The 23,665-nt window shown below is 37.8% G+C and overlaps 1 protein-coding gene across 3 annotated transcripts in view; it reads left to right on the top strand.

Annotated features, from left to right (window-relative positions):
• LOC105220195 (actin-binding protein WASF3) overlaps window positions 1–23,665 on the top strand; it is a 37,206-nt gene that overhangs the window by 10,338 nt on the left and 3,203 nt on the right. The window contains exons 1-2 of one of the 3 annotated variants that reach the window (XM_054227777.1): window positions 13,506–13,655; window positions 13,779–14,563. In XM_054227777.1, the coding sequence (XP_054083752.1) occupies window positions 13,828–14,563 (736 nt within the window). In that variant the 5' untranslated portion in view covers window positions 13,506–13,655; window positions 13,779–13,827. Of the gene's footprint in view, window positions 1–13,505; window positions 13,711–13,778; window positions 14,564–23,665 lie in introns of those variants that run through there. The other 2 variants (XM_029045676.2, XM_011196608.3) reach the window with 2 other exon arrangements.

The raw sequence follows: 23,665 nt of genomic DNA, 5'->3' as shown, positions 1-23,665 counted from the left end.
TTTTCGGTGAATTCCGTGAAGCCGTCCCAGTTAGCTTTGTTAAAGTGCGGTTGTCCGCGGAAATAAAGTCAGGAGGTTTTTCAATCGAGATAATTATGGGCAGATGGTCTGATGCAAGAGTTAGCATAGGTCGCCATGTTATGCTGTTTATCAGACCACCGCTAGCAATTGTGATGTCTGGCGAGCTGCTGCAGGTGCTCATAATTCTGGTGGGAGCTTCGTCATTCATTGTGCAGAATGTCGAATCGTTTATCTGTTCTGCCAGCTCCATCCCTCTCCGATCATTTGATAGGCAAGAATGCCAAAGATCGTGGTGCGCGTTAAAGTCGCCAAGTACCATTCGGTTTTCACCACAAAGTAGCGCACTAATATTCGGGTGATATTCTGTTGGGCAACTTGTAACTGGGGAGATGTATATATAAAAAATTTCGAGCTCGACATCGGCTGACCGGACAGCTATACCCTGACATTCTAGGATGGTGTCCCTGCGGTCGATGTCACCTTCGATAAGACGATATTGCACGGTGTTGTGTAATATGAACGCTAGGCCACCCCCACTATCTCGCTCGCGATCTTTGCGTAAAACGTTGAAACCTGCACAACTCACAAGATCTGAGTGGCTGTTTAACTTGGTTTCTTGGACCGCAGCTATTGATATGCCTTCCCGACTCATAAAATCAGCTATCTCCTCGATCTTACTCTGGAGCCCGTTGCAGTTGAATTGTAAGAGTCGGGTGTGTCTTGGTGTTGCCGTCGTGACTCTGGGAGTGAGGGAGTGACGTACAGGTGGAGGTTGTTGCAGCTGTGTTACCCCCAAAGGAAAATGTCGCACTTCGGTGTTGTTGGTTGCGGGGGCAGACTCCTATTACAGCATGGGGCAACGTACGATACAGGCCGGTACACGTTCGAAAATGACACCAACCAGTGCAGGAATTGCATCTGACTGAGGTCCCGTTCCGACGTATTACGGCCTGACACACGGAACAGACTGTGCGAGGGACCAGGAGTTGCCTTGAGGTCCTCGCACGAGGATTGGAGCGGGATGAAGGTTGGGGGGGCGTTGGTCGGATTGGTCAGACTGGGAGTGATGCTGTCTACTTGAGCTCCTGGGGGCCGTAGGGGCCCTAAGTTGCCCACTCCCTGAGGGTGGCGGCGCGTTGCGCGAACTAGGTGCAAGTTGCACTGCCGTAGAGGCAACAGTCGCAGTATTGCGTTGACAGCATGGGGCCACATAACGTGTGGTCCACTCCCTATGGGTCTTAAGGCCTGAACAGGTCTTAAGATGGCTCTATCCATTGCATGTGTTGCACCTAACCGAGGTGGAATTTAGATGGAGCCTTTTAGCGCATACGCAGCAGAAAAATACTTCAGGTCCTGGGTTGGACTCGCTGCCAGCCTGGCTAAAAAAATTAATCGATCCAAACAGGGTTAGATCTCCGAAAAGTAGATGCGTTCGCAGTAGACGGTAGAATTAAGCGTCTGGCCATATGGGTGCAGCTCATGGTGGATGAATCCCTTCCAATCCCACCAAACACACACACCAAACCTTCCTGGCCGTCAAACCCGGATTGGCCACTGTTTGGGACGATTCACCGGCCTTCGACCACTACCGTTTTCGCTTGATATTGTCGTATGTGATCCATTTTTCGTCGCCAGGGGCCCTATTCTGTATCTCGATTCGAAAGTAAATTCTATTCGAATTTAATATTCGACTCGAATGTGTTTTAGCATTCTGTAAAAAAATCGAATTAAGTTTATAAATATGCGAAAGTTTTACCACCCTGTGTCAGTATTTTCGAATGTTAAATCTCAATGGCTCCCACGACACTGTTGACAGTCATAACTTTGAAGTTGTAGATAATTTCGTATACCTAGGAACCAGCATTAACACCAATAACAATGTCAGCCTGGAAATCCAACGCAGAATCACTCTTGCCAACAGGTGCTACTATGGACTAAGTAGGCAATTGAAAAGTAAAGTCCTCTCTCGACGAACAAAAACCAAACTCTACAAGTCTCTCATCATTCCCGTCCTATCCGGTGAAGAAGCGTGGACGATGTCAACATCCGATGAGACGGCATTAGGAGTTTGCGAGAGAAAGGTTTTGCGGAAGATTTATGGTCCCTTAAGAATTGGCAACGGCTATTCCGCAGACAATGGAACGATGAGCTGTATGTGTTATTCGACGACATAGACATAGTCCAGCGAATAAAAAAAACAGCGGCTACGCTGGCTAGGTCATGTTGTCCGAATGGATGAAAGTGCTCCAGCTCTGAAAGTATTCGATGCAGTACCCGCTGGTGGAAGCAGAGGAAGAGGGAGACCTCCACTCCGATGGAAGGACTAGGTGGAGAAGGACCTGTCTTCACTTGGTATTACCAATTGGCGCCAAACTGCCAAAAGGAGAGATGCGTGGCGCGCTGTTGTGGACTAGGCTATAACCGCGAAAGCGGTTTCTACGCCTGTCAAGAAGAAGAAATCTCAAAATAAAATGAAATGAGTTAAAAATTTATTTGAAAAATATGGATTCTGTTGCATTGTGGATGGAGGACGAGGAAATTATTGAGGAAAGGATTACGGGAAGATATATAAGAAATGAATTTAATATTATGGAAAAATATGGTTTCACATTGGTAGCTTTGTGTGACTTCACTTGTTCCCGCACCGAACTTTTGACTATCTACTATCACATCTACCGCTTGATTTATCTGCAATAAGTCAAATGCCCTTAATTCAACTGAATTGAGGGAATGAAATATTGCAGGCCCACCACCTGACCCCGACATATGCAACTTATTTTTGCTAGCTTTAGCCTTTATGTGGGTTTTGTAATCCGCCAAAACCTTAAATGCAAATAAAATATAATAGCAGAATAATTTTCTTCACACAGAAATTTACCTTTTTCCACGAAGGCATGTCCCGTGTGGGTGGTCCATCTCCATTTAATTTTTCACATGTTTACTTGTTTGTTTAGCATCCGCACATTTTATGTTGCCTTTGGCCAAATTTGGATGTGATTCCATAAACTCCACCATTATTTCAAATTGGCTTTGTTTAGTGTGCTGACTTTTGCTAACCGAGTCCCTATTAAAAATACTATTTTTTTTTTAAGTTATCTATAGTATAATATGTAATAAAACTTATTAAAATACTTACATTTTTCAAACCGTCTTTATTCTACAACTCATAAGCTAACGAATATTTTATACGAAACTCGAATACATTTGACAATTAAATTCGAATTACATAGTTGCAAATTTTCTTAATTCGGATTCACTATTCGAAATAAGGATTGAAAATGCGAAAATAGAGTTACCGAATACAAAAAATTCGAATTCGAGAAAATTCATTTTCGAATCGAGATACAGAATAGGGCCCCAGTAACCATCCGCTTCAAAAATTGTTTGAGTTCGTTCCGTTTCAGCAGCATATCGCAGGTGTTGATTTGGTCCAGAAGTTTTCTTTTGCGTGAAATCATGCGACACTTTAAGCCTCTTGGGTATCCAGCCTTCTGCAGATGATTTAAAATGGTTTGGTGACTAACTCAGATCTCCTGGGCGATGTCACAAGATGCCACATGCCGGTCTAACACGATGTTCTCCATGATTTGATCGGTATTCGACTTGGTATCTTTCGAAGTCGGACATTTGTTTACTGCGACCCATTTTTCATTTAGTGTAAAGTAAATTAAAAAAAATCACAAACTAAAAATCATTCAGTTGAACCTTTTGATATGAACCACAAAATTGCGTATAATTTAACCATTTACAATTGACAAATTTTAAAGGATCTGAGATTGTTTGTTTTTAACCGCTTTAAGCGATTATAGCCGAATCCACCAGAGCGCGCCACTCGTTCCTCCTATTTGCTTTTTGGCGCCAACTGGAAACACCAAGTGAAGCCAGGTCACTTCGCACTTGGTCTTTCCACCGGAGTGGAGGTCCTCCTCTTTCGGCTTCCTCCAGCGGGTACTGCATCGAACATTTTCAGAGCTGGAGTGTTTTCATCCATTCGTACAACATGACCTAGCCAGCGTAGCCGTTGTCTTTTTATTCGCTGAACTATGTCAATGTCCTCGTACAAATCGTACAGCTCATCGTTCCATCGTCTGCGGTATTCGCCGTTACACGTATAAATGTTATGCTAAACCTTTCTCTCGAAAACCCCAAGAGTCGTCTCATCGGATGTTGTCATCGTCCACGCTTCGGCGTACTTCAAAGGTATGACTGTCAACAGTGACGTGGGAGCCAAGACGCGAATGCGTCAAATGTTTGCTTGATGACAGGAAGTATTTCGTCTTGTCCTCATTCGCTTCGCCTCCTTATCCATGCGAGAAAAAGCAGAACAAACGGCGCGGTTATTGCTTCCGATGATATCAATATCATCGGCACACGCCATCAGCTGTACACTCTTGTAGAAGATTGTACCTTTTCTATTTAGCTCTGTAGCTCGTATTATTTATTCCAGCAATAGATTGAAGAAGTCGCACGATAGTGAGTCACCCTGTATGAAACCTCGTTTGGTAACGAACGGCTCGGAGAGGTCCTTCCCGATCCTGACGGAGCTTTTGGTGTTGCTCAACGTCAGTTTACATAGCCGTATTAGTTTTGCAGGGATACCAAATTCAGACATCGCGGCATAAAGGCAGCTCCTTTTCGTGCTATCGAAGGCAGCTTTAAAATCAATGAAAAGATGGTGAGTATCGATTCTTCTCTCTCGGGTCTTTTCCAAGATTTGGCGCATGGTGAATATCTGGTTCATTGTCGATTTTCCAGGACTAAAGCCACACTAATAAGATCCAATCAGTTCGTTGACGGTGGGCTTTAGTCTTTCACACAATACGCTCGACAAAACCTTATATGGGCATTTCCAACGGTAGCAAACCGTACGTTCGCACGCATTTAAAGTTCAAAAAACAAGCAAAACATAGATTTGTCTTATTTTTTTTATGTTTCGATAGCATTTTGCTAGGTCTTTCTTTGGGGCAAAAGGTAGGATCTTTCGATTTTTATTTTTTAATATGTTAGCGACAAACATGCGGTCGCGAACGTACGAATAATGGAAGTTGCTTTTGGGTGCAACTAGAAAAACGTAAAAATTAGCGAAATGGAGCAAAAAAATGGATTAATTTATATTAAATTGAAATAAAGTAACTTCCTCCTAACTAATTGCACGCTGAAATTGTACCAAAGTGATCAGGGTGACGAGTGAAGTTCAAATCCGGATGTCTGTCTGTCCGTCCGTCTGTCCGTCCGTGCAAGCTGTAACTTGAGTAAAAATTGAGATATCTTAATCAAACTTGGAACACGTATTCCTTGGCCCCGTAAGAAGGTTAAGTTCGAAAATGGGCGGAATCGGACCACTGCCACGCCCACAAAATGACCAAAATAACCGAAAACACATAAAGAGCTATAACTAAGCCATAAATTAAGCTATGAAAGCAAAATTTGGTACAAATGATTGTTCTAGGAAGGGGCATATTTGGATGTAACTTTTTTGAGAAAGTGGGCGTGGCCCCGCTCCCTACTAAGTTTTTTTGTATATATCTCGTAAACTATTAAAACTATATAAACGAAACTTTCAGCAGTCGTTTTTTTCCAGGTATTTCCTTATATAGCCCAAAAATGGAGGAAATCGGATAATAACCACGCCCACCTCCCATAGAAAGGTTATGTTTTAAACTACTAAAAATGCTTTAATTCAGTAAGGAAAACCAACAGAAACCTTGAATTTCATTATAAAGAAGGTACAGAAGAGCTGCACTCAAAATGGTATACAAAATTTTAAATGGGCGTGGTCCCTCCCACTTATGGGTCAAAAATCATATCTCCGAAACTACTCGACCAATTTCAATGAAATTCGGTTTGTAATATTTTCCTTGCATCCCGATGATATGTTGTGAAAATAGGCCAAATCGGTTCACAACCACGCCTACTTCCTATATACCAGAACTTTGAAGACGATCTGAATCGTTTACATTACAATATTTAAAGTAAGCACTAGTGAAGAAATCGGAACAGAACTTTGCACAAATACTATATTTATAGTGTGGCATCGCCCCTCTAAAAATCGTCGAAATCGGACCATACATTTTCAAGGCCCCATATATCGAAAATGAGGTCATCAGGGGTTCTAGTTTCTTTTTTATCGGAAATAAAAGTAAGTCTCTCAGATATTTTGAAGAAATTCGGAGGAAATATGTTTTTTTTTTTTAATAATTTGTCTCCGTGACTAAAATACGTGAAATCGGGTTATAACTCACCTAACTCCCAAATACATAATATTAGGGTTTCCAACTTACAATGGACTTTATACCAAATACATATATGACGAATATGTGGGCCAAATTGTGTGTTATATTAATGAAATTAAATAAGTAAATTGCGAGTGTATAAAATGTTCGGTTATACCCGAACTTAGCCCTTCCTTACTTGTTTATTTATAAGGTTGAGTACCGGTCGCGAACGTAAGATTTTTCCATCAAGTTTTTATTTGGATTTTGGAAACCTTTTCTTAAATAAAGCAAACTAATACTCCTTCTATTGATTGAAAAGATGTAAACATATGTATATAAAGCACAAGAAATATTTATTTAATATTGGTATATTTTGAATAGGCCGTACGAGCAGTTCGTAGCTTAAGATTTTCGTTGTAGGAAATCGAATGCACCATTCTGATACCTGCAATATTCGGTATATCCTTCCATTTTTGATATAAAGTTGGAGATATCTCGGAATATATATAAAATTTTAATTCCAGTAATGTGCTCTTGGGCACAATTGTAAAAAGAGAATGCATCGTTTAAAACGACTTTTTTTGTTCTCGTAATTTGCCAGATTTTTCTTTTCACAACTGCTCCAACGCCATCGACTGTACCTTTACCATGTGACGTTGCAAAATAGTTCCATTCAAGTTTTTTACAACCAAATTCGGCCAGTAAATCAGGTAAACTCCAAGCAATAAACTTATTTTTAAATTGACTACTTTCAAATTCGCCATGCTGTTTTTTTATCTCTTGAATAAGCTTCGTTATGAAAACGTTAACATCGATTTTGCTGTGATTTAAATTATCACTACTTACTGGAAACGACTTAGTTTCATTAATCATCCAAGCTACGTAAGTAAAAATGGAAACTTGCTTATAGTTGAAATGTGCGCTTTGAATTTCATTTTGGCACACCAGCCTATAATTTTCCGCAAAATTACAATTCACAATTTGTTGGTTCGATATACTTTTCATGCAGTACAGCAATGACTTCCACTTTCTTTGCCAAATCTTTTCAAGCTTTCTTTAGGACTTTACCTAATGTTTGTTTGCAAGTATAAGTAATATGTTCTCCTTGTCTACTGTAATTTTTTTTGGCGGTATATTTTCAACCTCTCACGTTCTTTTTGTTTTTGGCAATTTCGATAGCTCTGAGCGGCGTTTTCTCATTCTTTCAACTGCTTTTTCACATTATTTTTTATCTTTTCGGGATCGCTTTTGATTTTGTCTAAGTAGACCTGATGTTTAACCTTTTGCGATTTAGCACATGTTTTACCCATCTTTATAAATAAATATAAATATGTGCGTATTAAAATAATAATTAAAAATATGTACTTGTTTAGAAACAAATCAATACTTACGGTCGCGAACGTACGAAATTTTCAAAATCGAAATAAAAAGTTTGATGCACTGTTTACCTAAAGTAATTATGTTTTTTGATTACGGATACTTAACTTGCTTTAATCGTGTTTTTTAAGCACCTGTTTGCACTCAATGTGAAGTAATAGCAACAAAAGACGTTTTTGGTCGCGAACGTACGATTAGATCGTAGATAATAAGCAAAATAAAAATTTTCCGTTAATCGATTTTTGTTTGGCCCCTTTGCATTTTTCTCTTCTTATTTGGTATTTAATAAAGAGATTTTGTGGAAAAGTACAACCATAACACAAGTTATTTATATAAAATAACTCAAGAGAAAAATTACTTGTAGAGTAGCTCAAAGTAAAAACAAATAAGTTTTCAGGTTTCAGGTCAAATTTTTCATGAAAATACCAGAGAGAGGTTATGAAAATATTATATTAATAAAATTTAAACATCTTTGTAAAATCTTATTAAAAAAAATTGTATCTTTATTAACATTTTAATTTTTGGTCCTGGTTGACGATTCTGTGGAAATGCTCATATACGTGTGGGTATGTATGTTTTCTTGAGAGGCGAGCTATTCAACTCTCTAAAAATATGTAAGTAATAATGTATGGGTGCATGTATGTATATATGTACGTGTCATTATTGTACAAAGTGCAAGGCAGAATAAGGTAAAAACGAGATTACAAATATTTTGTATTTAATTCGTAATAAACACAATATTTTCTTCTTCACACTGTTATTCCGTTTCGTACTTGTAAATTATATTTAAAAGAAATATATTTAAATATATTTAGGGTGACTTCACTTACAATATTTTCCACGTATCCTGAATTTTATGAGTTTGTTGTGTTGGTAAGGGTTTGTTGTTGCGGTAGGATTTGCCTGCGGGTTATTCCAACGATGTAATTTTTGTTGGTGGGTCGATGAATGTCCAAATCCATTTCTCCTCTTTTACGGCATGTCGGTGTGATTATCTTGCTCGCTCTCTCATTGATTTTGGTGCAAATCCTGCATATGTCTTTCTGCTCTAATTTTTATATTGTTTTGGAAAGACATATGTCACTCTGTGGTTAGCAAAGCCCCCTGTAGTAGTTTCCTATTTAATCAGCCATCTATCAGTGGAGACTGTTCGATTTTTTTTTATTTATTTAATTGTATGAGGTATTTACAGTTATAGAATTTTACATTTTTAATAATTATTAAATATTAATTTTTAAATATTAACATTTCAGTACAAAGTGAAATTTCATTTTTACAAACGTTTTTGCAGCTAATTTATAATATTTATACATTGACAAAATTTACATATTTTGCAAATAAAGTTAGTATTAATTATTAAATTGTCAATAACAGTATCATTACGCCACCAAAGCGATGATTATTATTCCACAGATCTTTCATTGTTCTGTCAAGTGCTTCTGGAAAATTGCGCTCATCTCATATATGTTTCACAGATTTGCATGTTTAACCGAAGCTACAGTGTCGTATGTGCCAACGTCGTATGTCGTATGTATTCTTCCAACTTCAAGCAGCGTTGCTGCAATTCCAGTAGATGCGAGAGCCAACGTAATGCCATTTTGAGATCGAATTATTGCCAAAATCCCGTTTTTTACACATTGACCACTGTTTCTTCGCTCCTATTGGTCGTGATGGTATATAGCCTATAGCCTTCCTCGATAAATGGACTATCCAACACAAAAAGAATTATTCAGTTCGAACCAGTAGTTTCGGAGATTAGCGCGTTCAAACAAACAAACAAACAAACTCTTCAGCTTTATAATATTAGTATAGATTATAGGACAATGCAGGGTTGTGTTCATCTGGCATGAACACACTGTTTACCTAAAGTAATTTTGTTTTTTGATTACGGATGCTTAACTTGCTTTAATCGTGTTTTTTTAGGCACCTGCTTGCACTGAATGTGGAGTAATAGCAATAAATGACTTTTTTGGTCGCGAACGTACGATTAGATCGTAGATAATAAGCAAAATAAAAATTTTCCGTTAATCGATTTTTGTTTGGCCCCTTTGCATTTTTCTCTTCTTATTTGGTATTTAATAAAGAGATTTTGTGGAAAAGTACAACCATAACATAAGTAATTCATATAAAATAACTCAAGAGAAAAAATATTTGTAGAGTAGCTCAAAATAAAAACAAATAAGTTTTCAGGTTTCAGGTCAAATTTTTCATGAAAATACCAGAGAGAGGTTATGAAAATATTATATTCACAAAATTTAAACATCTTTGTAAAATCTTATTTAAAAAAATTTTATCTTTATTAACATTTTAATTTTTGGATTCTGTGGAAATGCTCATATGCGATATTGAGGAGACTTATTCCACGGTAATTGGCGCAGATTGTGGGGTCTCCCTTTTTATGGATTGGGCAGAGCACACTGAGATTACAATCGTCGGGCATGCTTTCTTCCGACCATATTCTGCAAAGAAGCTGATGTATGCACCTTATCAGTTCTTCGCCGCCATATTTTAATAGCTCGACCGGTAGTCCATCGGCCCCCGCCGCTTTGTTGTTCTTCAAGCGGGTAATTGCTATTCGAATTTCTTTTTGGTCGGGTAATGAAATATCTATTCCATCGTCATCGATTGGGGAATTGGGTTCGCCATATCCTGGTGTTGTACTTTAACTGTCATTCAGCAGGTCGGAGAAGTGTTCCCTCCATAATCCCAGTATGCTCTGGACATCCGTTACCAGATTACCACCTTGGTCTCTACATGAGGATGCTCCGGTCTTGAAGCCTTCGTTAAGTCGCTTCATTTTTTCATAAAATTTTCGAGCATTCCCTCTGTCAGCTTCTCAAGCTCTTCGTACTCACGCATTTCTGCCTCTTTCTTTTTTGTCTGCAAATGCGTCTCGCTTCCCTCTTCAGCTCTCGGTATCTATCCCATCCCGCACGTGTTGTGGTCGTTTGCGAGGTAGGCAGTCTGTTTTCTCTCCGCTGCGAGACGGCATTCCTCATCGTACCAGCTGTTTTTTTTACTTTTCCGAAAGTCAATGGTTTCGGTTGCAGCTGTACGTAAGGAGTTTGATATGCCATCCCACAGTTCCTTTATACCGAGATGCTGATGAGTACTCTCAGAGAGCGGGAGTGCAAGTCGAGTAGAAAATCGTTCGGCTGTCGGTTGTGATTGCAGCTTATCGATGTCGAACCTTCCTTGTGTTTGTTGACGTGTGCGCTTTTCTACACAGAGGCGAGTGCGTATCTTAGCTGCTACAATATAGTGGTCCGAGTCGATGTAGAGACCACGAAGCGTACGCACATCAAGAACACTGGAGACATGTCGTCCATCCATCATAACATGATCGATCTGGTTGCAAGTGATTCGATCCGGGGACAGCCAAGTAGCTTGATGGATTTTCTTATGCTGGTATCTAGTACTACAGACTACCATATGTCGGGCCCCGGCGAAGCTGATCAGCCTCAGACCGTTTGGTGATGTTTCGTCGTGGAGGCAGAATTTTCCAACTGTTGGGCCAAAGACACCTTCTTTAGCCACCTTGGCGTTAAAATCGCCAAGCACGATTTTGACATCGTGGCGGGGGCAGCGCTCATAGGTACGTTCTAGGCGCTCATAGAAGGTATCTTTGATCACTTCGTCCTTCTCTTCCGTCGGGGCGTGGGCGCAAATCAGCGATATGTTGAAGAACCTCGCTTTGATGCGGATTGTGGCTAGACGTTCATCCACCGGAGTGAATGCCAGGACTCGACGACGGAGTCTCTCTCCCACCACGAATCCCACACCGAATTTCAGCTCCTTTATATGGCCGCTGTAGTAGATGTCACAAGGACCCACCTTTTTCCGTCCTTGTCCCATCCATCGCACTTCTTGGATGGCGGTGATGTCAGCCTTTAGTCGTATGAGGACATCAACCAGCTGGGCAGAGGCACCTCCCCAATTAAGGATCCGGACATTCCAGGTGCATGACCTTATATCATTATCCTTAAAACGTTTGCAGGGGTCGTCATCAAAAGGGAGGTGTCTCATCCGAGGCTTTCTTTTTCGATTTTTCATTGGTACTTCGTTTTTATGTGGTGGGTCCCAAGCCCTACGCACAGCCGCAGAAGCGGGTTCGTCTTCTCACTTTAGCTCACCTTCAAACGGATGTTTGTTAGCTACCCAGAGGATACTTGGTCTAAAACCGGAAGTCGTGAGCTGCTTGAATCATGTGGAGAAGAATCGTTTCTGGCCACTCCCAAGTGAATGACAATCAAAAACTTTCCTCACTTACGTGAACTTCTACACATGATTCCATCCTTCTGCAAAATTTAGGGTTTCTGACGTTATTCATTAGTGAGTTAACGCACTTTTAGTAATTTTCAACCTAACCTTTGTATGGAGGTGGGCGTGGTTATTATCCGATTTCAACTATTTTCGTGGTGTATGATGGGATTCGTAAGGGAAATGATTGACATTCTTTGAATTTCAACCCGCCTCGCTTAATACAAATAAGTCTGAAAATTTAAATGGCAACAGATTTGCCTTACTAAGCAATGGATTGGGTTCTCCCTAATTGCTCGGCCGGTAATCTATCGGCCCCCGCCGCTTTGTTGTTCTTCAAGCGGGTAGTTGCTATTCGAATTTCTTCATTGCCGGGTAATGGAACATCTGTTCTATCGTCATCGATTGGGGAATCGGGTTCGCCATCTCCTGGTGTTGTACTTTCACTGCCACAGTATGCCCTGGACATCGGTTACCAGATTACCACCTTGGTCTCTACATGAGGATGTTCCGGTCCTGAAACCTTCGTTAAGTCGCATCATTTTTTCATAAAATTTTCGAGCATTACCTCTGCCAGCCAGCTTTTCAAGCTTTTCATACTCACGCATTTCGGCCTCTTTCTTTTTACGTCTGCAAATGCGTCTCGCTTCCCTCTTCAGTTCTCGATATCTATCCCACCCCGAACGTGTTGTGGTCGTTCGCAACGTTGCGAGGTAGGCAGTCTGTTTTCTCTCCACTGCGGAACGACAACTCTAATCGTGCCAACTGGTTTTTTGGCGTTGCCGAAGACCAATTGTTTCGACTGCAGCGGTATGCAATGAGTTTGTGATGCCGTTCCACAGCTCCCTTAGATCGAGATGCTGATGAGTGCTCCAGAGAACAGGAGTGCAAGTCGAGTAGAAAATCGTTCGGCTGTCGGTTGTGTTTGCAGACGTCGTCCTTGTGTTTTTTACGGGCGTTCTTTGCTGCACAGGGGCGAGTGCGTATCTTCGCTGCTACTAGATGTTGTTTATATGCAAATACTTAAAAAATACTTCGCAAAAATATGTTTTCAGAAAATATTAATACTTTGGTTTGGTTTTGGTTGACGCAAACTCAAATTCTTGCGATGAAGTATTCAGGAATTAATACATATGTGTAAACAACGGTAAAATTGTCTCATATACCACTTCTTTGAGCGAAGGTTTACTTTATACGATTCCATCAGAATGATCGAAAGATCTACTCCTCGCATGTGTTTATTACAGCTGTTGTCGCAGCAAGCCTATGAATCTCTAAATCCTTTTGTTTCTGTGCGCTCCAACATATACATTTTAATTATTTAGCTTTATTTCTGCCTTTTTTAGGTCACTTTATAACTTTTTAGGGTTAAATGTATTTCTTGTAATTATTATGAAAAATGCATGTTGGATTAAAGAAAAAAAAATTTCAAAATGTGAGGTCAACGAGTTTTTACTGAGTATCTTTACTTTTGTGCTCACCTACACAGTCACAACTCCTTTCGTACCGACCACAGATCTACCCAAGTACACGCATTTTAATTGTTTTAGTCAGTGAAGTTAAGACAGGTGGGACTATATGACTTTAATATAAGCAAATGTGATCCCAGTTACTTAAATAATAAAACACCTGCAAGTATTTCACATATATACATATGTATACATACACTACGTAACTGCATAACGATTGACTTTTTTCTTTACTTACTTTACTTTTACTTTTTTTATTAATAATCATTTAGCAGAGATTTATATATCATCATCAAGAGCAGGAATGTAAATGGTAAAGTGTAAATATTTGAACTAATTTATAAATATTATATGTATATACTAAAGTGGTAAGATTTAAATATGAATCCTGAAACAATACAATGTGTAACATTATCGTTTTTAATTAATCATTTAGGTTAACGAGCATTTTGCGTATTGGAATAAACTTTTGGTAATTCATAAAAATGCCACTACCAAAACGTTCAATAGAGCCAGTCCACGTTTCTCGATCTGTTTATCAACAAGATGAACTTCAATTCGTCGAATTAGAAACAGTAACTAATACAGCGCTTACAAATATAATACGTCAATTGTCTTCTTTATCGAAGCATGCAGAGGATATATTTGGTGAATTGGCTCGTGATGTAGGAAATATTAGTAATCGGGCGAACTCACTGCAGGCACGAATAGATCATTTATCTATTAAAGTTACACAGTTGGATAGCTCGATGGAGGATGTTCCACTCACTGATATAACAAGGAAAAAAGGATTCCGATCTACTAAAATATTTGATCAAAAGATATTTTCTCATTCAACCATGCCAGCTCCTATGCTAGAGACTTACACAATGTGTGACAAACCACCTCCATTGAATAAATTAAATAATTATCGGGATGATGGTAAGGACGGTCTTAAATTTTATACGGATCCCAATTACTTTTTTGAGTTGTGGCGACAAGAGATGTTAAAGGATACAGAAAGAGTAATGCATGATAAAGGAAAAAAAATGAATCGACCACGTCAAGACGGTGGGAATGGTTGTGATAACTCTGCAGGAAATAAAAAACGGGTGAGAAAACCACATAACACCAGAGAAAAGCAGCGATTAATTGCTATTGGACATGGAGAAACATTGATGCCAATTAATATTAACTACCAAACCCCAAAATCAATTGTCAATATGGAATCCGCATTTGGCAGTAAGTACACTGCAGACAATAGTACTTGTTTAATTAGTAACATTTAGTTTATTAACCAATTATTGTAGAGAATATTAATATAATGACTTTATTAGGATATATAACAAAGTTAAAATTATATATTGTGGCTGATAGAACATCAAAGTTGCCAATCTGCTACCTGTTGTAGTGCCGCTATGTCTGGAGATCCCACGACTATGAATTGTTGTTTTCGGACGACAGCAGGCTGGTGCATACTAGTGCCAATAGGTGGGGTTATCATGTACAGCATTACACTAGACGAATGTTAGGTTGTTAGTTTCCTTAAACTTTTGAATAATATTATAACATTAAGTTTATTAACCAATTATTGTAAAGAATATTAATATAATGACTTTATTAGGATATATAACAAAGTTAAAATTATATATTGTGGCTGATAGAACATCAAAGTTGCCAGTCTGCTACCTGTTGCAGTGCCACTATGTCTGGAGATCTCACGAGTATGAATTGTTGTTTTCGAACGACAGCAGGCTGGTGCCTACTAGTGCAAATAGGTGTGGTTATCATGCACAGCATTGCACTAGTCGTATGTTAGATGTTAGTTTCCTTAAACTTTTGAATACTGGTTTTTGACCCGTTACACGAAAAATTCACAATATCGTCAGAGATTATTTGGTGCTTCTAAATAAGCTATTTTTTTAGTTTTATAGCCCTACGTCCCTCTCGGAAGATCAAGGTAATAAATGGGATGTTGTGATCCCACATGATGGATGTTAAAAGTTCGATTTTTTTTCCATAAAATGGTTATAACATTTTTTTTGTTTAATTGTATTATCAATTTTTAACGACTTGAAATGCTTGCGATAAAGAAGCCAATAAATTAAAGCATCCCATATGGGGATTATAGTTTTCTACTATTGCTGGCCGAAAAATGTTTATAAATTTTTTCTTTACCACTCCGTCGCTTGCAGGATCCTATAAGCTTATCAGACATGTGGGTGGATCACAGCTTTGTTATCATACCCACAAGGATATATTTTTGGTAGGGGAGACTACCCCCTGCTTCTTCCAACTTGTAGAAATGGCTAATTTGCCAGTTAAATGCAGCTGGCCCACCTATGCGGGACATTGCTGAATGGAAAATATTCGCCCCTATTCCCGATGTCGTTATCGTTTTAAAACGAAATAAGAACACCTATTTGGCATTCCTGTTGGCGTTATCGACATTTATCGAAAAGAAATTGGGATTCCATAATTAGGAACGAGTATAGAAACGACATAGAAGCAGTCGTTCTTTGTCGTGGCTATAATTAAGAGCGACATAGAAACGACGCTGTTGTTTGAAGGAATATTTGGAGTGAAGATGATAATTCCAAAATGGAAACAGTTTGAAACATATCTCCAATTTAAAAAAAAATCAAATAAAGATGGAAGTCTAAAATTGTAAGTGCAATAGAGGATAGCATAAAATCCATTAAGGACCTAAAGATGTGTCTCGTTACATAAGAAAGAAGTAGTTATTGGAAAAAGAGCGCCTTAAAGTATACTATATAAAATATGTATACAAATTTGCTTTGACATTACGATACTCGTATACTTCAAGAAAACGAATTTAGGAACGAAAAGACGTTGAGAACGACAACGTCTTGGAGACAACAATTAAAACGACAACGGGAATAGGGCCGATTATTATTTTAAAGCGATTTGTAGTGAATGTATTGTTATGTATGACCATTCGTAACTGGAATAAATGTCTCACTATAGTTTGGTGTATCACAGACTTTTGAGAATCCATCCATAAAATCACAAAATCCATTTTCTCAAACAATTATTCGAATTAACAATAATATTCACAAAGCTCCGGATTTTATGAATTTTTGTGTTTGTTTTGTTTTAATATTTCAAATTTTGATCAGTATTGCCACTTATACAAAATGAGTCATGCGAAAGCAATTCGGAGTCCCAAATGATTATCGCATCGCATTTATTTTTCGAACCGCAATACAGAGTACTCATTTATGTTGCTTTTAAGTAACTTTGAACATAATTCTAGCTCCTGAAAGCCGCAGCTGTAGCACCTATGTAACTAATATATGGATATAGAAACTTACCTTTATTTTGTTACTATATAACATATTATTTCTCTGCAACTCGTTGGTGCAACTTATTGCCCGCTTGATCCTGCACTAATTAACATAACACACCAAAAGAACCAAACCTGCTACATATTTGCGCCATACATATTGCTCCCATTTTACTCAGAACTAATCACTTGCATGTTGGTGCCATCTGATTGACCGTGTATGTTCTTGTGGTGTGAATACACAATCTCCTGAAGCAAAAACGAAACAAGTTTGATAATTTTTTTTTTGATTGTACCAGTATGCTGGTGTAATGTATTGTGAATTTACCGCTTTTAATTGGAATTTTCAAGAAGTGAACATCGCGGATATGAATTCAAAGGAAAAATATTTTGGTTTATATGTTTGGTTTTGGTTTAGGTGCGTTTTCCGCACCAATTTTTTTGCCTCTATCCATAACGACCTTTTCCATTAACAATTTGTAAAAAAATGAATATTGCACCAACATACTGGTACGGGGTATGCTTCAAAATTGTTAGCACCATCAGTTGATTGCGCCAGCATCTCATCGGATGTTGATATCGTCCACACTTCAGCACCATAAAGCAGGACGGGTTTGATGAGGGACTTGTAGAGTTTTTTTGTTCGCCGAGATAGGACTTTACTTTTCAATTGCCTACTCAGTCCAGGGAGGTTACTCTGTAAGGCGTTACGAATAGATATGCGTTGTGAAGGGAAATCGGTACTCTGTAAAACTTTCGAATTGTAGAAAATGTTGAAATGTTTTTTCGTTCACATATTTTCAAAAAAGTTTACATACTGTCAGAAAAAAATGAGAATGTTAACAAATTCAGAAACAGAAGTCAAACACGTAAGGAAAGGCAAAGTTCGGGTGTATCCGAATATTTTATACAATAATATTATATTAGGTTGGCAAATATCTCCCTTCCGCCTTTTTGTCTTTTGAATTTCGCGGCTATATATAAAGCGCAACAGAGCTCGTATCTGGCAGTACTATACATCTGTGAAAGGTCTTGACATAACCTATGCATGATTAGTTTGAATATTGCGTTTAACAGTTATATACGTGTAAATATGGAGTTCACTAACGTCAAAATTCGTGGTATTTTAAAGTTTTCCGTCGTTTAAGGCTAATCCGCTAGAGAAACGTTCCTTGAGATTAATGGTGTTTTGGGGGATGGTACGCTATCACTTCGAACTGCGGAGTAATGGTTTCGACGATTCAGATCGTGTGAAAACGACACTATGGATAAGCCAGCCGGCGGAAGACCTGTTACGACGAATACCGATCAAATCATGGAAAATGTGAGTTAGTCACCAAACCATTTTAAATCATCTGCAGAAGGCTGGATACACAAAAAAGCTTGATGTTTGGGTGCTGCATGATTTGACGAAACAAAAACTTCTGGACCGAATCAACCCCTGCGATATGCTGCTGAAACGAAACGAACTCGGCCCATTTTTTAAGCGTATGGTTACTGGCGACGAAAAATAGATCACATACGACAATATTAAGCGAAAATGGTCGTGGTCGAAGGCCGGTGAATCGTCCCACACAGTGGCCAATCCGGGATTGACAGCCAGGAAGGTTTTGCTGTGTGGAAGGGAATCATCCACTATGAGCTGCTCGCAAATGGCCAGACGCTTAATTCTACCATCTACTGCGAACAACTAGACCGCTTGAAGCAGGCGATCGACCAGAAGGGTCCAGAATTAGCCAACAGGACAACGCCACATCACACACTTCGTTGATGACTCGTCAGAAGCTACAGGAGCTCCGATGGGAGGTTTTATCGCATCCATCATTTGCCGGGCCATAGCGCCAAGTGATTATCACCTGTTCCTGTCCATGGCGAACGCCCTTGGTGGTGTAAAGTTTAACTCAAAAGAGGCTTGTGAAAAGTGGCTGCCCGAGTTCTTCGCAAACAAGGAGGAGGGCCTCTACGAGAGGGTATTATGAAGTTGCCGTCTAGATGGAAACAATAGATGAAAATTGTTTCAAGTGTTGGTACAACTTTATTACGATTTTTTCTACCAAAACATGTTCCCCATAAGAGAAGGAATACACTTATACCGATTAGTCTACAGTCCTTTGTGAACTCAGAAAAACCCTAAAGATAGTAGGACTCATCAATGCCCCGTGAACCGACTACACATCTGCATAAGTTTTTTACTTCTAAATCCGCAGGGTAGTAAAAAAGGAGATTCTATGAATTTTAGTACCGATCCCAGCCCAATGATTCTACCTCGTCTTCTTCTAGGAAACTTCTGCAGCTAGGATACGATAAAATTTTTAAAGACCCCATCAAATAATGATTTATTATTAAGAGCGAAGAACTTCCTAGACGTCTCACGATTTTCTTTGGGTCAGTAGGATCTTTCGACTGACAAGAGCTCAGCTGAAGCCTGACTGTCTAGTAGAATATTACAAAAGAATATGTAGTCACATTCTACAGTAGTTAATAATAACGTACCTAGCCTTAAAAGCTCGTTATCAGCCTTACGTTATTACCTGGAATTCCTCTGTGGCCAGGCGCCCGAACTAGTCTAATCGTAACCGGTATTGTAGTTAGTTATTTCATGTTAAAAAAGTTCTTTATGTTGATTAAATTGTTAATATTTATACTTGTTTCCTACAATTGATTTTGTGAACAAATTTTACTGTTTCACATGAACTTTCATTTACATTAAGGGAAAATTTTCGAAGATGTGAAATTTTCCCCATGTAAAATTTATGTTACAAAAAACACAAATGTGTGAGTTTTTTCATTGGGAATGTCGTTCATATGAAATTTACATTAAGGCTGAATATTTTTAACTATAACAAAATTTCGATGGCATACTTCTACAATTTGTGTACCTGCAGTTGTAGTTGAATGTTCTGTATCAAGCAGGGAACTAAAAAATTATTCTTCGAGAGTATGGGCTTATTCGAGGCACCCCATAACTGCGACAATATTGCAGCCCTGATACTCAATTTGCAACACTGTTGCAGATGCTCAGCTGATACTTAGCAAAATAATTGCAACATTTTGCGCGAATTGTGTGACAGATTGTGAAAGTTTAACCATGAATTTTTTAATAAATATAGCGATAGATAATTTTGAAAGCAGTGATGGAAAAAATAGAAAACAAATTTTTTTAAGAAAGAGAAAGTGGTTCCTTGTTGAATTTTCAAAAAAAAACAGTGACGAAGATGACTAAGGTTTGAAAAACAATTCCATTATACCATGATGATACATATTTCACACATTTTCGCATGACTAGTGAAACATTTGCAGTAAGTATTGTTGGGAGCACCTAATAAATAAATTAATTTGTCTTAGGACTTCAAAAATGCATTAGAACCTTTTTGGCCAACACCACACGGGGAATATTCCTTGGAACATACCTTGCATATGACTATTTCAAAGCTAAGCAATAGTAGAGTCACATATCTCGAGTCTGTTTCCAGATACTTAATTGCTCCTTTTAGAGATAACGGACACCTTTCCAAAGAGGAAAAACAATTCAACTATTAAATGAGTTCAACCCGAGTATTTATCAAGTGAAATTTTCAGTGCTAAGTTTAAAATATTGAATCATATTGATGTGTGAAATATAGAAGACATATCAACTGATATTAACTTGTGAAATTTTACATCATTTTATACTGCTGTTCATTCTGAAGGCAATCATACCAGTATGCCTGTAGATTTAGAAAATTCAAATGATCACGATATGATTGAACTACCTGATAATATAAATGAAACTAATGAAGGAATTATCAGACAAAATAACTTGAAAATGCTATTTATTTCATAAAAGTATTATTTCAATAATGTATATATGTACATATCAAATGAATGATTAATTGATTGAAATCTTGTTATATCAGTTAATTTAATTGAAATCACCTACCCAGAATGCTAAACCGTTTTTATTTCTTTTTTTAATAAAACTAATTAATTAATAAATATTTATTTTATTGAGAATAGGAACTCATTCTTATACTTATAATAATAATATATATAATATTATAATAATGGAAACATAAAGTTTGTTATAAAATGAACACTTTTTATTTTTGGCACAATCCCTTCAAAACTTGCTGCAAACCCAACAATCTTATACTTATAATAATAATATATAGTATACCTATTAATATAAACATAAAGTCTATTATAAAATGAACACTTTTTATTTTTGGCACAATCCCTCCAAAACTTGCCGCAAATCCAACATTGCTTTAATCCATTCCTTGTCAACCACCAATTTTTTCCTTTTCGATCTTTCTTCGTGCCGAATCTGCTCTTTCCGCGCTTCTTCTTAAAAAAAATCCAATGTTTCATATGCAATAGTTTTTGATCGTTTTTTCAGCTGACACCTTCTGCCTCGTTTTCTTCCGCGCACCTTTACTCCTCACTCACTCCACTTTCAACTAAATATTGCAGTGAGCTCTGGAGGATCCTTATGGGAGGCTCAATGGAGTGTCTATTTCAAAAACGTTGTCAAAGTCTTTGAAATATTCCCGCGTCGTGGCACCTCGACCTGTCGCGTCGTTACGTTTTTAATCCTCTTATAGGTCGCGAATAAATTTAACAATTTCCTTTGCATAAATTCATTATTTTGCGACACTTCCGAAATGTGTGTAAATACTTTTGACTATTGTGAGTCATGAGTTCATTTGGTTTGTTCTCCGCCATATTTCTAGCTATTCTAGCCAAACTGACTTCATTCGCTCAGAAATAGATCGAGGTTTACAACAACATAGCATTTTGTTATCCTGCGACAACAAGCAAAACCTTTTTCTGTAAAACTTGTAAAAAAACGTTCGATGTGTAAATATTTTTAATCTTATTTTGTCAAATAAGTACCCGGAAATTCCCATTTTAAATTTTCCCGCTGAGAATATTCAGGCCACGTTGGCACAACTTTTAGGCACTATTCTGTAAATTTTTATTGATATGTGTCATTTGGCTTGTTTATGGCGTCATTAGAAAAAAATCAACCAATATAGCCAAAGAACTACTTAATATACGTAGACATTTGTTCATATTAAAATAGTTTTTAAAATTAATTCAATTGTTAATATTGATACTTGTTCCCAACAATTTATTTTGCGCACAAATTTTGCTGTTTCACATGAGCAAATTACATTTACAATAAGGGAATATTTTCGAAGTTGTGAGATTTTCCCCATGTGAGATACATGATACGAAAAACACAAATTTGTTAGTTTTTCATTGGAAATGTCGTTTATATGATGTTTACCATAAGGCTGAATATGAATTATGGTATGATAGTTCTTTGGCAAAAACATAGTTAAATTAATATTCGGCATGATCCTGTCCTGACTTGTGGTGGAGGGCGCTTTAAAAGTCTTCAAGACTATTTCAGCGTTTTTAAAGTGCAAGTGGCTGCGGCAAAGGTATCAGCGGATTTACTGCTTCGAAGCGTAGCGTCCTTCAGATTAATGTCAATTCAGAAAATTGTTTGACTACACATGTCATCCTTATCGACAGCAGAATGGAAACAAGTAAGAGCACTATCTATCCTATTGTGATTTTCTACTGTACAGTTGGCCTTCAGCTGAGTTGCACAAGCGCTAGTCAGTAGCAAGATCCTTCTGATCCAAGGAAAATCTCGACATCTTACGAGTTGTCGATATCTTGGGAGCTCTTTGCCTCAGAGGTGGAAACATCTCAACACTTCCATATGGAATGATAATATATGCTTTTATGCCAAAACGTAATCGGCTTTATAAATGGAATCTTAATTTTTAGCCCCAAAACGAATCATAAAAAAACCAAAACAAAAATATTTGTGGCAGAATGCCGAAATTCGAGTAAAAGTTTCCATTCAAACGAAATTTTTTGGAAATAAAAATTCATGGGAATGCTTTATTCACATGAATTTTACAATAAGGCTGATTATTTTCGCCTCCCACACCTTTTTAGCTTTTGAAAACAAACTACCGTTTAAGAAACTCAAGTTTCTGATTCTATAATTATGGCAGGTAACTACATACTGTTTTTAAGAATTGTAATTTAATTAATTTAAAGGACGTCATAAAATATAATCTGATTAAAAAAATAATGTATTTAAATAAACTGGAGTGCTGCTTTTGTTAGAGCTATTCATATTCACATTAATTGAATATTATTCCGCTACTCATCAAAAATTGCAGTTTGAAATGGTCTTCTTTGTCTCCGACTTTTTTTAAATTAGTCCAAATTATTTTGCGGCTTTCAAACGAAGTAAATGTCTTACGCTCATCGATGCTATTTAAAATAATCTTCCTCTCATCCCAAAATATGACATCGTCACAATATTTCAAAATCAATAAAAAAAACGGATTCAGCATCAGCTTGGAAAAGTACTTGTCAATTCTTACTCTTCTGGTATTATCCAGAGCTAGTAGCCATATAAGTTCTGCACTAATACCAAATTTAGGCAAGATTTTAGTTACTGCGGCGCCAAGATTTGAGTTCATTTTTAGGTTAATTAGCCCCAAATAAACACTTTCTTTAAAATAAAACATGTAAGGAAGGGCTAAGTTAGGTTGTGACCGAACATTTTATACTCTCGCAATTTATTTATTTAATTTTTCAACTTGATACACATATTCTCATATAAATATGGGCATTTCCGTCATGTCGAACGTGATAATTGCACACATTTCAAGGAGCTATCGAGCTCTTTCAACGAGATATCGAGCGTTGAAGTTATGTGTTAACAAAAAACCTGGTCGAGCCAACACCGGGGGTTATCACAGAGGTGTGAATTGAAAGTTCTTTCGCGTATAACTGCTTTCTGCAATGGGGGCCTTCGGCCGCGCTTTAAAAACATAACCGCAAAAACCGGGCATGTGCGAATTTCTCGTAAACGGTGCGAGATATCAATTTTTTTTTATTTTATAAATGCAGAAAGTAATTCTACGTTCAAGAACTTGTCAATCAATCACATAACACATGCATCAATGCATAAGTGCGCGCGTCGGCTGCTGTTAACACATAACTTCAAAGCTCGATATCTC

This window comes from Zeugodacus cucurbitae, chromosome 3 (genome assembly GCF_028554725.1).
Source record: "Zeugodacus cucurbitae isolate PBARC_wt_2022May chromosome 3, idZeuCucr1.2, whole genome shotgun sequence".
Taxonomy (NCBI): Eukaryota; Metazoa; Arthropoda; class Insecta; order Diptera; family Tephritidae; genus Zeugodacus; species Zeugodacus cucurbitae.
Note: the sequence above shows the minus strand (reverse complement) of the source record. Positions and strands in the feature narration are given on the sequence as shown.